At 35.8% G+C, this 13,316-nt stretch overlaps 1 protein-coding gene across 8 annotated transcripts in view; it reads right to left on the reverse strand.

The window, feature by feature from the left end:
* The window catches only part of KIF6 (kinesin family member 6), a 146,603-nt gene that overhangs the window by 6,004 nt on the left and 127,283 nt on the right, over positions 1 to 13,316 (reverse strand). For 4 of the 8 annotated variants that reach the window (XM_061365992.1, XM_061365994.1, XM_061365991.1 and 1 more), the window contains 4 exons: positions 11,133 to 11,217; positions 10,021 to 10,156; positions 8,351 to 8,439; positions 963 to 1,094 (listed from right to left, as the gene is read on the reverse strand). In XM_061365992.1, coding sequence (XP_061221976.1) covers positions 963 to 1,094; positions 8,351 to 8,439; positions 10,021 to 10,156; positions 11,133 to 11,217 — 442 coding nt within the window. Of the gene's footprint in view, positions 1 to 962; positions 1,095 to 6,297; positions 6,434 to 8,350; positions 8,440 to 10,020; positions 10,157 to 11,050; positions 11,218 to 13,316 lie in introns of those variants that run through there. The other 4 variants (XM_061365993.1, XM_061365990.1, XR_009727322.1 and 1 more) reach the window with 4 other exon arrangements.

Consider the following 13,316-nt stretch of genomic DNA (forward strand, 5'->3'; position numbering starts at 1 on the left):
CATAAACAGAAGTCTGATATCCTTCTAATATCTAATATCCTAATGTACTACAATTAAGTCCTCAGTTGCTGAATTAGTGAACCAAAATGAAAATAGAAATTACCACAAACTTCATAAAATATTTCTTTATATGTTATTTACAAGGTGATATCAGAACAATGTTAAAGGACTATTCTCTTACTGATTTTTGATTAGCAACACTGTAAAAAATAAAAAATTCACAATATATTTAAGAAGGTACTGTCTAAATTCCATTTTAGCACCTTTTTTTCTTTTGTTTTTTCTTAATCACAAATGTAATTTAAAACATTAGGTTTGGGAATGAAATTTTTTTTTTTTTTTTTTTTTTTTTGTATTCTAAACATGGATTGTTTTGAAAAATGAAAGAAAACCCCCCTTGTGATTTGTTTTCACTAATGTAATAGGGAAAGTAGTAACCATATTTTCCTAAGGGCCTCAACAGCCAGAACTATTGAGCAAAATAGAAATGTAACCATGAAGCAGTACCTATTTTGAGAAAACATGACATGCAGCCTTTGGCCAACCCAACACCCCCAGCTGCTGGTGTAATTTTATTTTACTAGAATAATTTCCAGGAGGCAGATTCAAAATATTTTAAGGACAAAATCACATGACTGAAAAAAATCTCTTCATAGTTCCTGCATTCTGCAATAGTTACATACCTCGATCTCTTCTTGTAAATGTTTTTATTTACTCTTTCAGAGACCTTTTCTCTTGCTGCGAAGACACAGTCATTAGAATTCATAAGCTCATGGGGAAAAAGGTCTCAGGCCAAACAAACACCCTCCTCTTAATGCTGATAATGCAGCTATTTGGTGTGAAATAACGGCATTGTTTTGGAAGTTGGAAGAAAATCTGCTATTTCAGTTTTACTTTAGTTTTTCAAGGAAACTTTTGTTAAAGAGACTGAAAGAGAACTATCGAGGCACTGTATTACTTACTTTTTCACTTTTTCCTCTGAATACCCCAGGTGTGCTTCTGACCTTGTTTTTAAAGTAGGGTTATTAGAAGTGATTGAATTGTTTTTCCCAGCTGGATCTTCATCACGGCTGACACTTGTGGTTTCTGAAAAACTGGAATGGGAGGCAGAAATGAGGAAAGAATCTTGCCCTTGTGGAGGAAATAGTAACTACAAAGAAGCTGGTTTTCAAGCCTTTATTTTTTTTTAATCTACATAAAGCACTTGTTGTCTGCTGGAAGAGGGTTGAATCTGTGTGATGATTAGGTTTATTTACCAAATATGGCTATGAAATAATGACAAACTCATAAAGATTACACTTTTAGTATTTGCCTTCTAAGCAGGCTTATAAAGCACTTTGATGTATCTGATGTACAGTTTGTAATGGTATATTTAGTTCCCAAACTGACTATTAGCCAAGTGAGGCCTTAGCTCATTTTCCATTCTTTCTTTAGTCAGGCAAAACTATTACCGAAACAGTTGGAGACTGAATAAAAACTCAGTGAGGATGTTGGGATGTGGCTTGTTGATGATAGCCAAATATATTGCAAACAGCTGACACAATATTGCATCAGCTACGTCCTGTCCTTGCAGATATCGTTATCAAAGAACTCATTCACTAGAAAGGCAGATTTCTGCCATGGGATGTCCTAGGGACTCTCCTTTCCCCGGGGGTTGTGAATGCTGCCGATCTGGTGTCAATCTTTGAGAGTGAAAACACTGAATCACTCAGTTTTAGGATTTTTTCCAGTAGATGGCAGGATTGGCAAATTCTTGCCTTTCTAGCGCTGCAGTAGTTTGTTCATTGTTGGCAGATGAATTGATATTTCTGGCAGAGAACTTGAAAAAGGAAAGAAATTGTTACTAGAATTTTACTGTATTACACTGTGCCAGGTTCAGTTTTGCAGAAGATATCATGCCCAAGAGTGTAAATCATTTTCAGATGAACAACTGCAGGTTTACCAATATTTCTCTTTAACTCCTCAAGTCCCATGCCACTTGTACCTACCTAAATGGATTAAAATAACCTCAAGACTCAGCCTAATTGAAGTAAACCAATATCATATTTAATGTTAATAATATTCTATACTTTATTATGCTCACGTATTACAAGAGCGAGAAAGGATGTGTGATGTTATTACCTACTATGTGGCTAAACAATATCTGGGAACTTCACACCATAGTTCTGCTTTAGGATTTCCTGAATACTTTTTCCATTAATTTGACAGTTCTTAAAAACTAAGCGATTCTGAAAGAACCCTGTTCTGTGCCCTGGGATATTTAGGCATCCAAGTCATATAACTGTGGGTTAATAAATTACTACACATCAACTGAATCATAGCTACTGTCCATTACTCTATTCTTAGCCTGTAAAAAATGTAAAGCAATGTGACTTAACATGATCCTTTCTTATTGCTTTCTTTTCACTGAAATCAGCTTCTTTGCTTTTTATTTGCCATGAGTAGTACATAATATTATAAATAATAAATACTGTAAGTAAACTGAAGTAATTTATTTTTAACCTGAAGTAGTTTATATGTTGGAACTAATTTTTCCATTGAGTTTAAATGAAAACTATTGTTTAAAATTGTTAAATCCCCATTTTAAAGTGAATTTATCCATTAAAAAATCTAGACACGACAGGTGTGTCCACGTGGGTTCCTGGACCCAGGACAATATGCCAAAACTTGTGTTAGGCCCCTCTGGGAGAACTGGGCACCTGAGGAAGGTGATACTAAAAAAATCCCTTAGATTGAATGAGATGATGCTCATAATCAGGAAATTAACATTACTGTGCTCACAAATGGAACTTCAACTCCTACCCTCTGCCTGTAGGATTATAGCCAGACATTTTTGTCTGTGAGATTCATACTCTTCTCCCACCAGTTCAGCAAATTTATAAGGAAGCTTATAACTATTTTTTTAATGACTCAAAGTGCTGTTTCTATATAAGAGGTTAACTGTTAAAATACTAATTTAACAAATAAGCCCCTCAGCTTGATAGCAATCAAATCCATGTTTTAGGTATCTTAGAGATTTCTCTAATCCCTGTTCTACAGAGGTGGCCTGTATGGGGATAATTTACATCCTTCACATTAAAGCCCTGATAGTGTTTCTATGGCATTGCAAGATATGTTGAATGATAAGAAGATGAAAGAGTGCAATTTTGCTGTGTGGTGGTCTATACACTCAGAAGCAACTTGCTCATAGCCTGTTCTCAGAAGCCAGGACTCACCTCCTTTGAGTGTTATATGCTGTTCCAGTGATGAGAATAGATAAGGAATTTTGCTAGCACTGATCTAAATTTAATGAAAAGTCATCCTGACTCTCTGTGTGTTAAGCCTGAAGGACTGGACATCTCAGGATGCTTAATAAAGTCAGACAAAACCATAGATGACCTGAATAGTGTGCTGATAGTCTTTCTTCAAGTAAGAGGTTAAGGGGTGCCTAGGGGTGCCTTCTAACCAACATTTCTGTAATGTGTCAATAGGAACTCCTGGATCATATTTTGGATTTGGATGGACATACAAGGTATAAAAGTTCTGTCCTTTTGTCTGTCTCCTAAGCTCTAATATTATTCAGGTTTTATTGACAACGTATAATTCCCATTTTCAGTCTGAATGCATTTGATTTTTCTTTGTGGTGAATTTAAGAAGTCTCAAAGCACTGTTTCCTGATAGCTTCAGTAAAATTCCTGCTTTTTCTAGAAATTATAGTCTGTCAGCTTCATATGTCTCAGTTCTTTTTTTTTTGACCTATGTCCTGAAGTTTCACTCAGTGGGTAACCTGCTTTTTTTTTTTTTTTTTGTTGGGGCATCTGCTGGGCCACAGACAAGCACATAGAGTAGAGGAGTGGGAAAGATGATGGGTGTATGCTTGATTTGCCACATGAAAAACAGTGGAAAGTCAGGTGGATTAAAAAGGAAAGTGTAAAATTTGAAGGTGTGCAGCTGCTGCAATGTTAAAAAACCTCAGCTGCAGTTCTTCAGTCATATGAGCCTTGGATGTGAGGGGAACAGATGTTCTGTGTAAAGGCAGGCAAGATTCAAGCTGCTTAAAATCTGAGTATTCAGTTACAAAATCAAATTTGGCCTAACTTGCAAATTCATAGACAAATTATTCAAGTTAAACTGTTACCAACTGAATGAGAAAACCTCTGAAATGTCATTAATCAATGATGTTATTCCTAGATTATATTTTATCATCATGTAACACTGCAGAAAACTGGCAGGAATGAGAAATGATTGCAACAAGAAATGTTTCAAAATATGTAAACATTTTTCTTGTCTTGCATAGCATTAATATAAGGAGTAAATTTTTTGTAATCCAGGACAAAAACTGGTAAAAAATCTGATGCTCAAAGTCATCAGAGAATATGAAGAGTTATCTGAAAATATCTCCAAGGAAATTTAAAATGCCAGGAAGATTTTTGAAGAGGAAGCTTGAGGGCTGAGGTGTTTGAGACTGAACATACTGTGGGGCTTGCAGGAATAGGACAAATCAGATTCAGTAAAAGGGAAAAAATGAGGTTAAGAAAGATCTGACTGAATTAAAAAGGAATGCATTCCTTCTGAGAGAAGGACAAAAATTCAAAATTTTGTAGAGGATTTGAATAACTCTTCAACGTTTGCTTGATTCAAGGGGAATACAAGAACAGTCCAACACTACTGAAATTAAACATTCAGTGAGAGAAGTAACTTGAACAAAGACTGATAAATTTCTTAAATGAAAGCCACTGTGGGAGAAGACACTGTGCTTAAATTCTGAAATGGAGCAGACATTGAGTGCTGAACCCAACATGAATTTTAAGACCTTTTGCAGACTTGACAAGAACACATTAAGAAACATAAATGTACGTATAGTATGAGTTGAAGTTAGAAACACAGCTTTATGGTAGAGACACTATGGACAAGTAGGGTATTCTCTTTCAAGCTGAGGAATTTTATTAGGTATTCCTTTTGAATAAAATAACTTCTTGATGATTATTTTAAATTCCTCTTCCTTACCTTTGCATGTGATTCTGGGATTCCTGATTAGACACTTTACTCTCCAAAATACAGAAGTGGGTCATTCTTTCTCCACTTTGCACAGATGTTCTTAATTTTAAATAATATGTTCATATCACACAAGATTTAATTTTTCTGCCACTTTCATATGAAAGATATACACAACGATAAATATAGTCTGAAAACCTGAAAGTACTCAACAGATTAATAAGTACGATCAGCTATGTTAAGTGTATCAGATTTGATAATGTAATTAACCTGTTCAAGAAATTACTTTTCTTATGCAGAAATGTTTTTTCTCATGCCAAACCCACTGATAACCCTTACATCACCCTTTTTCCCACTTCAGCTCTGTGGTCACTGAAATCAACGTTTTGCTTCTTACTCTTGTGGGAGTAGGATCAAGCCAATGGTTTTCAAACCTTACTGACTAAGGCAGAAATGCTCACTGTTCGACTCCTTTATTAACACAGACAAACTTCAACACTTTAAAAAATTAGTCACTTACTTTTTCAATTGAAAAAGAATCATGTTTAGCTACAAATTAAGTGCTTTTTATATGTGTGTATCCTTCTTAAGCCTTAAGAGGACTACCAGCTTCCCTTCTCTGTTACTTTAGTTATAAATTGATTGAATATAAAATACAATTTGAGATTATCATATTCTCTTCCCGAGGCTTAATTTTCTCTGGTAACCTGACTACAGTGTGTCAAACAGTAACAATCCACATGAATTGTGCACTAGAAGGTGATCAAAACATTTTGTTCAAACACATACATAAATCTCAAGAAAGATTATGGAATATACTTGTATCTTTTATATGCTGAGATAATTTATTACTTTTAATCCTGAAGACTGTATTTATTCACACTCAAGAGTTTGTCTAAATGGTTCTGCTGCATATTTACACTGTCAACAGCAGTCTTATATTTCTGACATACAGCCCACTAACTTTTAGATCTTATATCTACTGAACATACCTGTGAACTGAATTCCACCTTGGAAAAAGGTTTCATTTATGCCACATTATATCAAATATAATTTATGTCAGTTTCTGGTTTTGTGACCAGTTATTTTGCTGGGTGAGGTAGCAATACCATTTCAGAGAAAAAGGTTGTTGATTTTTAAGTGACATGGAAACAGAGAGCTGTTTGTGTCTCAGGACTATGTAATCAAGATGGGCAACTGCAGCCTACAATCATGGGAAGTGGTAAGTAAAGTTCCTGTGTCAACTGGGTTCAAGAAAATGCTTCAGAAATAAATATTCTACTGTCTTATTCTCTTAACACCTGTGAAATTGGAAGCTCTTACTTTAAAATGTTATTGCCTCAAGTAGGGGGAAAAGTAAATTTTCATGCACAGTGGGGATGTTAAGCCTTGCAGCTCCATCCTCACAAAAAGCAGAAATAATATTTCTACTTCCATATCCATCACACTGGAAATGTACCTGTGCAAAATCTGTTTAAACAACCTAACAGAGAAAAAGATCAACTTTCTGGAACAATACAGAGGAAAAAGTAGTCAACTTCAAAAGATCATTGCAAGAATATTGATACAGGTGGGAAAACTATTTTCATCCTAACTTCCTCTACAATCTAAGTTCAAGAAGATGAATACCCTGGGTCTGGGATATGAATGCAAACATCACCCAGTCCATCTCAGTCAAAATGTCTGTTACTTAGATACAAAGAAACTGTTCATTATAAAGAACGTGATTTTTCACAGAGACCATGTGGGACAGCACAGAACCCTGAAGTAAGCTTGGCAGCTGAAAGCAACCAGGCATCCTCCCCACTTACATTCAAAATGCTAGACACACTTTTCTGAGACCTGTCCTCCAACAATAAACACAAACAATAAAGGTGTTTGAAAGAAAAGTTTAAAACAAAATTATAAAGAAACCAGTTATGCAATTTTGCATCTGAGCTATGGTGGGAGAAGGAGAAATCACCACTCCTGAAGGCTGGTCTCCCTTGGACTGGAAATGCCTTGTCATTGTAATGTGTTCTTTCTAATTCTAGTTTAAACTGAAAAAAATATCACATTCCGAAGCAATGCCTATACACACCGGCTGCAAATTGTTGTTCTCAAGAACAATGGGGCAGAGAGGTTGTGCAAGATGTCCTTAGTTTAGTCCAGTACAAAGTTAGTGACAGTCATGGATTGTTTGAGCTAATTTTGCTGATTTTGTGCTAAGCTAGACCAAACTCATATTCTATTCCATCAGCTTTTCTGTGGGAGAAGTAACTTTCAGCCTAAAGCCAGAAGTTAACAGCTCAAATTAGGCCTAAAACCTGCCAGCCATTTTCACAATAAATAGTGCTTAAGTCTTGAGAGAACACAGAATAAGAATTTCATCTATTTCAGACATCTGAAAATGCCTTAGGCAACTTCAGGGAATGTGTCTTTCATTCTCTGCAATGCTTATGAAGCATTTACTACTATAAGTACAAGAAAGATTTGCAATAAAAATTAGAATGAATTTTACAGTTTTAAGAAAATCTATTATTCAGTATTTAATGGCATGTAGGATATGTTTGCTGCAAAGCAGGAAGCATCATTCATGTAGTGTACTGTTATGAAATTGTAGATAAAGCCACTCTTCAGAGAAAGACTATCTGTATAATGAAAAGGGGGGAGAGAGAGAAGAAAAAGAGAGAGGGAGACCAGAGCAGGAAAGGAGAGAAAACACCTCCATTTATTGTCAACGAATATGGAAACCTCCACATTCAGGTATGTGTTTTCTTGCACTCTATTTTGCTTGAAGGCTATGAAAGATCTGTTACTGCAAATTTAAATTAGAGGGTTTGAAATCAGAAATGGCTGATGATTAAACAACCAAGATTATTACATTTTCCTACTGTGCAGGATGCACTAGTGATTTAAAATATCAAATGCCATTGTGGAATCACATGCTGCATACGGGACTGTGGAATTGCAAACATCATTGTGGAATCATATGCTGCATAAATGTAGCACCAGGACATTTTTTACAGCAAACCTATTTAGGCTATATATTAAATAATTTTTAAAACTTTTTGTTTGTTTGAAGCCTCCTAAATACATTCCAAAGGAGATATAGTCTCCTCATATAGCAAAATTGACAGGTTTGTCTTTCGTAGTGACAGGCTTCAAGGTTCCCAAGACCAACAAGTCAAAAGAACTGAGTTACAATAAGCTACCTTCAATAGGATTACAAAATAACTGAATGATAAAAATCTATTTTATACACAGTCATTTCTCTTGTAACTGGAAATGCAGCATGAGAATGTGATATTTGCAAAAAACATTCTGGTGAACTGCACTTTCACTAAGACTGCATTTTCTTACAAGTAAGTAAAGAAGAGAAAAATGACCACTTTACCTTTTAGTTGATAGATACTGTGAGGTTTTGATGAACTGGGGATGAGCAGTTGTGGTATTAGGTGAGCTAACCATCTCTGGCTTTTCCTGCTGGGTTTAGATTGAAAAACAAAATTACGTAGGACAGGATTCTTTTTAGAGCGCTTAATATTGGTCTACAGGTCTCAGCAGTAACAAGGTAGGCAATGACTCATTCAGAAAACACAGAGCCTGAATCACATGGTATTTTCTTCACTTGAGCAAACACTTCTGAACAAAGAGAAAAGTGTTTAAACATTTTTAAGCTCAAGTTACAACTTTCTAATATGTAACAGCATGTGTTCACCGAGTTTCTTAGGGAGCTCAGATGTATAGATAGGTTATGATCCAAGAAATCAATACCAATTATTTTTTCCAGTTTCCTAACATCCTACAGATGAATCATGAGAGGCTGAATCCTGGACCACTCCTATTAAAGGACAGAGAAAAATGTGCTCCAGTGGATTCAAGAATATTACTTGCAGTGCACTGAAAAGCCTAAATGTGTAGATAGGAGGGTGACTAAAACATTATCCTCTTTGCCACTGATACAGTTAGGGATTTTAGTCAGAAATGTCTTTGCAATGATAACTTGAAGTGAAGATGGTTAGGTGGCACTTTATGGATAACTAAGATCCTCATGTTAACTTCAGTGTTTACTATAGGCTGTTTTCATAAAAATTCAGTTTAAATTTATACTCATAATTATTAAACAAAATACTGGCTAAACACTGCTTTGTTTACAACATGTTTTCCCCAAGGAGTAAATCTTCTCTTCTGGTTAATATGGGATGGAGTGCCCTCAGCACTCTTTTTCATTAGGATGATGTCCATTTCATGGAAGTGCTTTGCTGTGAGATGTCATGTCATGACTTGGAAGACATTAAAAAGGTGTTAGATAGGGAGTGTAACAAAGCTATGTTGTTTCAGTTGATCTCCTCCAGATCTTCTTGTACTGTCTCCTCTGTGAAACTATGTAGCTTTCAGACTGACTGTGTTATGAACCTCTAATAGACTATTCAAAATGACATCTCTTCAGCTTGTTTTTACACAAGTCATTAAATTAGAGCACTCTGTTGCTGATGGGTTCTTAAACAAGCAATGATGGCAATGGTGGGCCTCAGCTAGAAAGTATTGGACACATGTTCTGTGCTGAAAGCTGCTGACGTTTGGGAAGCTTAGGAAAGCTGAAAGGTTACTGGAATCTTTGCAAAAAAAGGAAGCTAAACCCCAACTATGTTTGCTTGGATTTGTCCAAATTATAGCTATGGCTGCCGTCTTCTAATACACACATCGTACACCTGATGAAATCATAGTTTTAATAGCAGTAAAAAACTCTGATTTTTCCAATGTCCTCTGGTTTTTTTATGTTCCTTCAGAGCTTTTGGCGTTTGGGGACCATTCCTGGGTTTCAATCAAGTTGTTTGGGGAAATGTCAAAACAGAAAATAGACCAGAAAACAAGGGATTTGCTTTGTTTGTGTTAGCTTCATACGAGCATATTTCACATTAGTTTTGTCTGATTTACATTGTCAGAAGCACAGGTGAATCTTATCCTTAATACTTCTTTCTACCTAGTAAATTAATTTTTTAAGAAATTATTGAAGGTGCTACATTTACATTAAAATGGAAGAAATATGAAGTGATTTCATACCTGTAGATTTCTTGTCTCTTCAGACCACCAGACTTCAAAGTCTTTTTGCAGCTTCATTTTTGCTTTTCCCATAAGAAGCTGAAGGTGCTCAATCTCTACTTTCAGCCCTTTCAAGTGGTTGAACATTGTTCTATAACTAATATGAGAAGATTAAAGTGTATTACAGGTCTTCCAACACATATCTGAACAAAGTTTTAACCTGCCTACAACAGCTGCAGATTTGAACTACATAATATAATCAGAGATGCAGGGGACACAGACAGAGTGGGGATAGGAAGAGACATCTCATATTTTATTAGAGCTTCACTGGACAATAAGAAAGGTATGACACAAAGCATATATATTAATAAGATAAATTAGTAAAATTCAAATGGGATCAACACTGATTAACAATTAAAATACAGATCAAATATGTAAATTATTTATTTTGTTTTCTCAGCAAGTTACCATTAATAAATAACTGGTTGCCAAAGCCTGGATTCAGATAGGAACTGAGAGTGATTCCCCTTTCAGATGGAAGCTTCATTAAAGAGGCTTCTTGCCTACCATATAGCTGCAGATTTACCAGTGGTATGAAATTGCCAGAAGTTTCCTCACAGATTGTACATAACACGAATACTTGCAAATTACTTAGAACTGATATCCTTGCATCTATCTTATTTTATCCTCCTGGCTACAATGACATTAGAGCAAGGATTTGTTAAGCAATATATATTTTGCTTATTATTTACACTTAGTCAGTCCTGCATAGCCTAAATGTTTTCCTTAGGTCAAGAAAGGTAGGACATTTCTGAATCCACCAAAAAGGTTTACAGTGAATTTGGATTTAAACAACAAGTTTCTAACACTAATCCTCAGGGAGGACATGAAGCTCTTTTTGTTTCTTTTTAGCCAATAGGCCAAGTATAAATTTTCCCCACTCATGTACTTTGGCATCTTACAGAGAACCAACAGCATATAAACAAATTTAAAAAATATTAGTGAGCCACAAACTGACATTTTTAAATGTCAGAGAAAACCCTGAGGGTACCTGTGTGTGCAGAACTGTAATTGGAACATACTCTCAGTATAATTTGTCTTCCACAGGATGGCAGAATTTTGAGAAGTAATACCTTTTTTTTTCTTCTTCAATTTGCATTCGAAGTTTCTCTTCTACTGGATCAAGCATATTTAGCTCTTCTGAAGGACTTGAAACAGCTATGGAGAAATGATCAGATTTAAGCAATGATCATATGATGTGAAAAGAAGTGACTTTGAATTAGAATAAAAACTATTTTTAAAAGGTACACAGTGAAATGGGGGGGGGGTCATTAACTGTTTCTCTGCTCTGGAAATCTTTCTTCAAATTCCTTATTCAGGCTTTAAGTATAAAAGACACTTAATTATTAGTGAACTGAGTTGCTTGTATTTTTTTTTATTTTATTTTATTTCTAGTAAGGACTGGATTATTCATTTTAGTTATAAATAAAAGTGAGTTTCCCAATCCATTTTAAAAGTACATCTTAGGCATAAAACCTTCCCAGATGCATTCAACCGGACAGTTTGTGTACAAAGACAAGACCAGAACAGGAAAGTTGTGAAAAGAACATACAACAGTATCTGTGCTGGTGCCTGGAAATAGAGTAGCAGAAATAAGAGTAAAAGAAAAATCCTGAAGGAGAAATTAACTTTGTAAGAAAGAAATTCAGACAATTAGTGTAAATAAGGAAAATATCCTGAAACTACATGTGAAATTATTTCAAGGTAAAGGAGGATTGGTGAAATACCTTAAGACTAGCCTAAGTTAAGAAAGCAGTTTAGTATTTTTCTGTGCTGTATATGGAGCTAGTTAGCATGCAATACACAACATGCTTTTTCTGAGAGATGGCCAAACAGTCTTTCCATCATGGATTATATGTTCAGTGGTGAAAGGAAATGTAAAGTTACCTACTAGTATTGCAACAGTTTCTGTTTCTAGGATGAATGAGGACAGGTTAAGGTTTCCAAGAAAACATGTTTAAGCTTTTTAACTGAAGAAAAATGAAGGAAACAAAAGATATACTGCACAATACATGCAAGTTTCCACCCCGATTATTATTTCTGCCAAGAAATAAATTCTATGTCAACCTGTCATGAGGACTGAGAAGTGCACTCTCTCTTAAAGGAAAGGAATTCTGCCTGGAACAAGAGGGCAGTAATGACTCTTCTCCATCTGTCAGTGCGTCAGCTGAAACTGTTAATCTTTTGTTGTAGCACCCTGTAGCTTAATACAGATGAAGCTGAAAAGCATTTTATTTCATTTAGAATACTTAGGTTAAGCATGTTAATAACGGCGGCCAATGCACAATTCTCAGGTTTTGATCCAAAGACACCTAGACTTGGCTTGAGCTGTCTTCAGCAGTGGTTAAGGGGACTCTTCCAAGCACACAGAAGTGCATTCGACCTATTTACACAATCTGTTAGTGTGTCTGGGTTCAAAGGCTCCTTATAATGAGAGGAAATAATACAAAGTTGAAGACAGTAACATCTTAAAATGTTAATGCTGGTTCGGAGGTGAGGATTTCCCTACATGGAAACATCACCAAATCTATTTGGACACCTAGCAATGGAAAAATATTTTTGCACTAGCTCTGAAAGCACAGCCAAACTTAGGCAGAATTTTGTCACTTAGATATAAAAACACTAAGAAAAAGGTTTTTCTGCTAGTGATTACACACTCTACAAGGGATTATTTGGTTGTAAGTTACTTTCAGAAATAACAATAAACCGTTTTATATGAGGCAGGTACCTCTATCACACAAAGGCCCCAGCATCCTCAACCCTAAATACAGCTATGCACATTATCTCCAGCAGTATGCTGGTTGTAAAGCAAGAAACACAACTGTGGGCAAAGTGAGAAGCAGTTTTGTATATGTATGGAATGGAAAGAGGTGAGTACACCACAAGCTGATGAGGCCCCGGCAGCAAAACCATCGTTGGATAATTCATCAAGTAAATGGCTAAAACTTAAACTATCACTGTGTTCCAGTCACAGAAGCAGAAGAGATCTCATCAAAGTGTCAGGTGTAGTCTACTGGTAAGTAAAGTCCAGGACATGCCTACTTGGGCACTGCTTTGAAAGTTCTCTGGTGGCTTTTCCCATGGTGTTGCAGTCTCTATTTCAGCTTGTCATGCCTGCTCATGCAACAGCATGCTTGTGAGCTGAATTGCATGCTGCTCTGAAGACCAAACTTTTGAATCTGCCTACTGTAACACATGCCTCTTTCCTGATGTTCTGAGCAAGAGATTTATGGTCTGATGGAGTGCATTTAAAAGCA

Source organism: Neopsephotus bourkii, unplaced genomic scaffold (genome assembly GCF_033783945.1).
Source record: "Neopsephotus bourkii isolate Nb327-2 ecotype Australia unplaced genomic scaffold, CSIRO-AGI_Nbou_v1 NB_1292, whole genome shotgun sequence".
Taxonomy (NCBI): Eukaryota; Metazoa; Chordata; class Aves; order Psittaciformes; family Psittacidae; genus Neopsephotus; species Neopsephotus bourkii.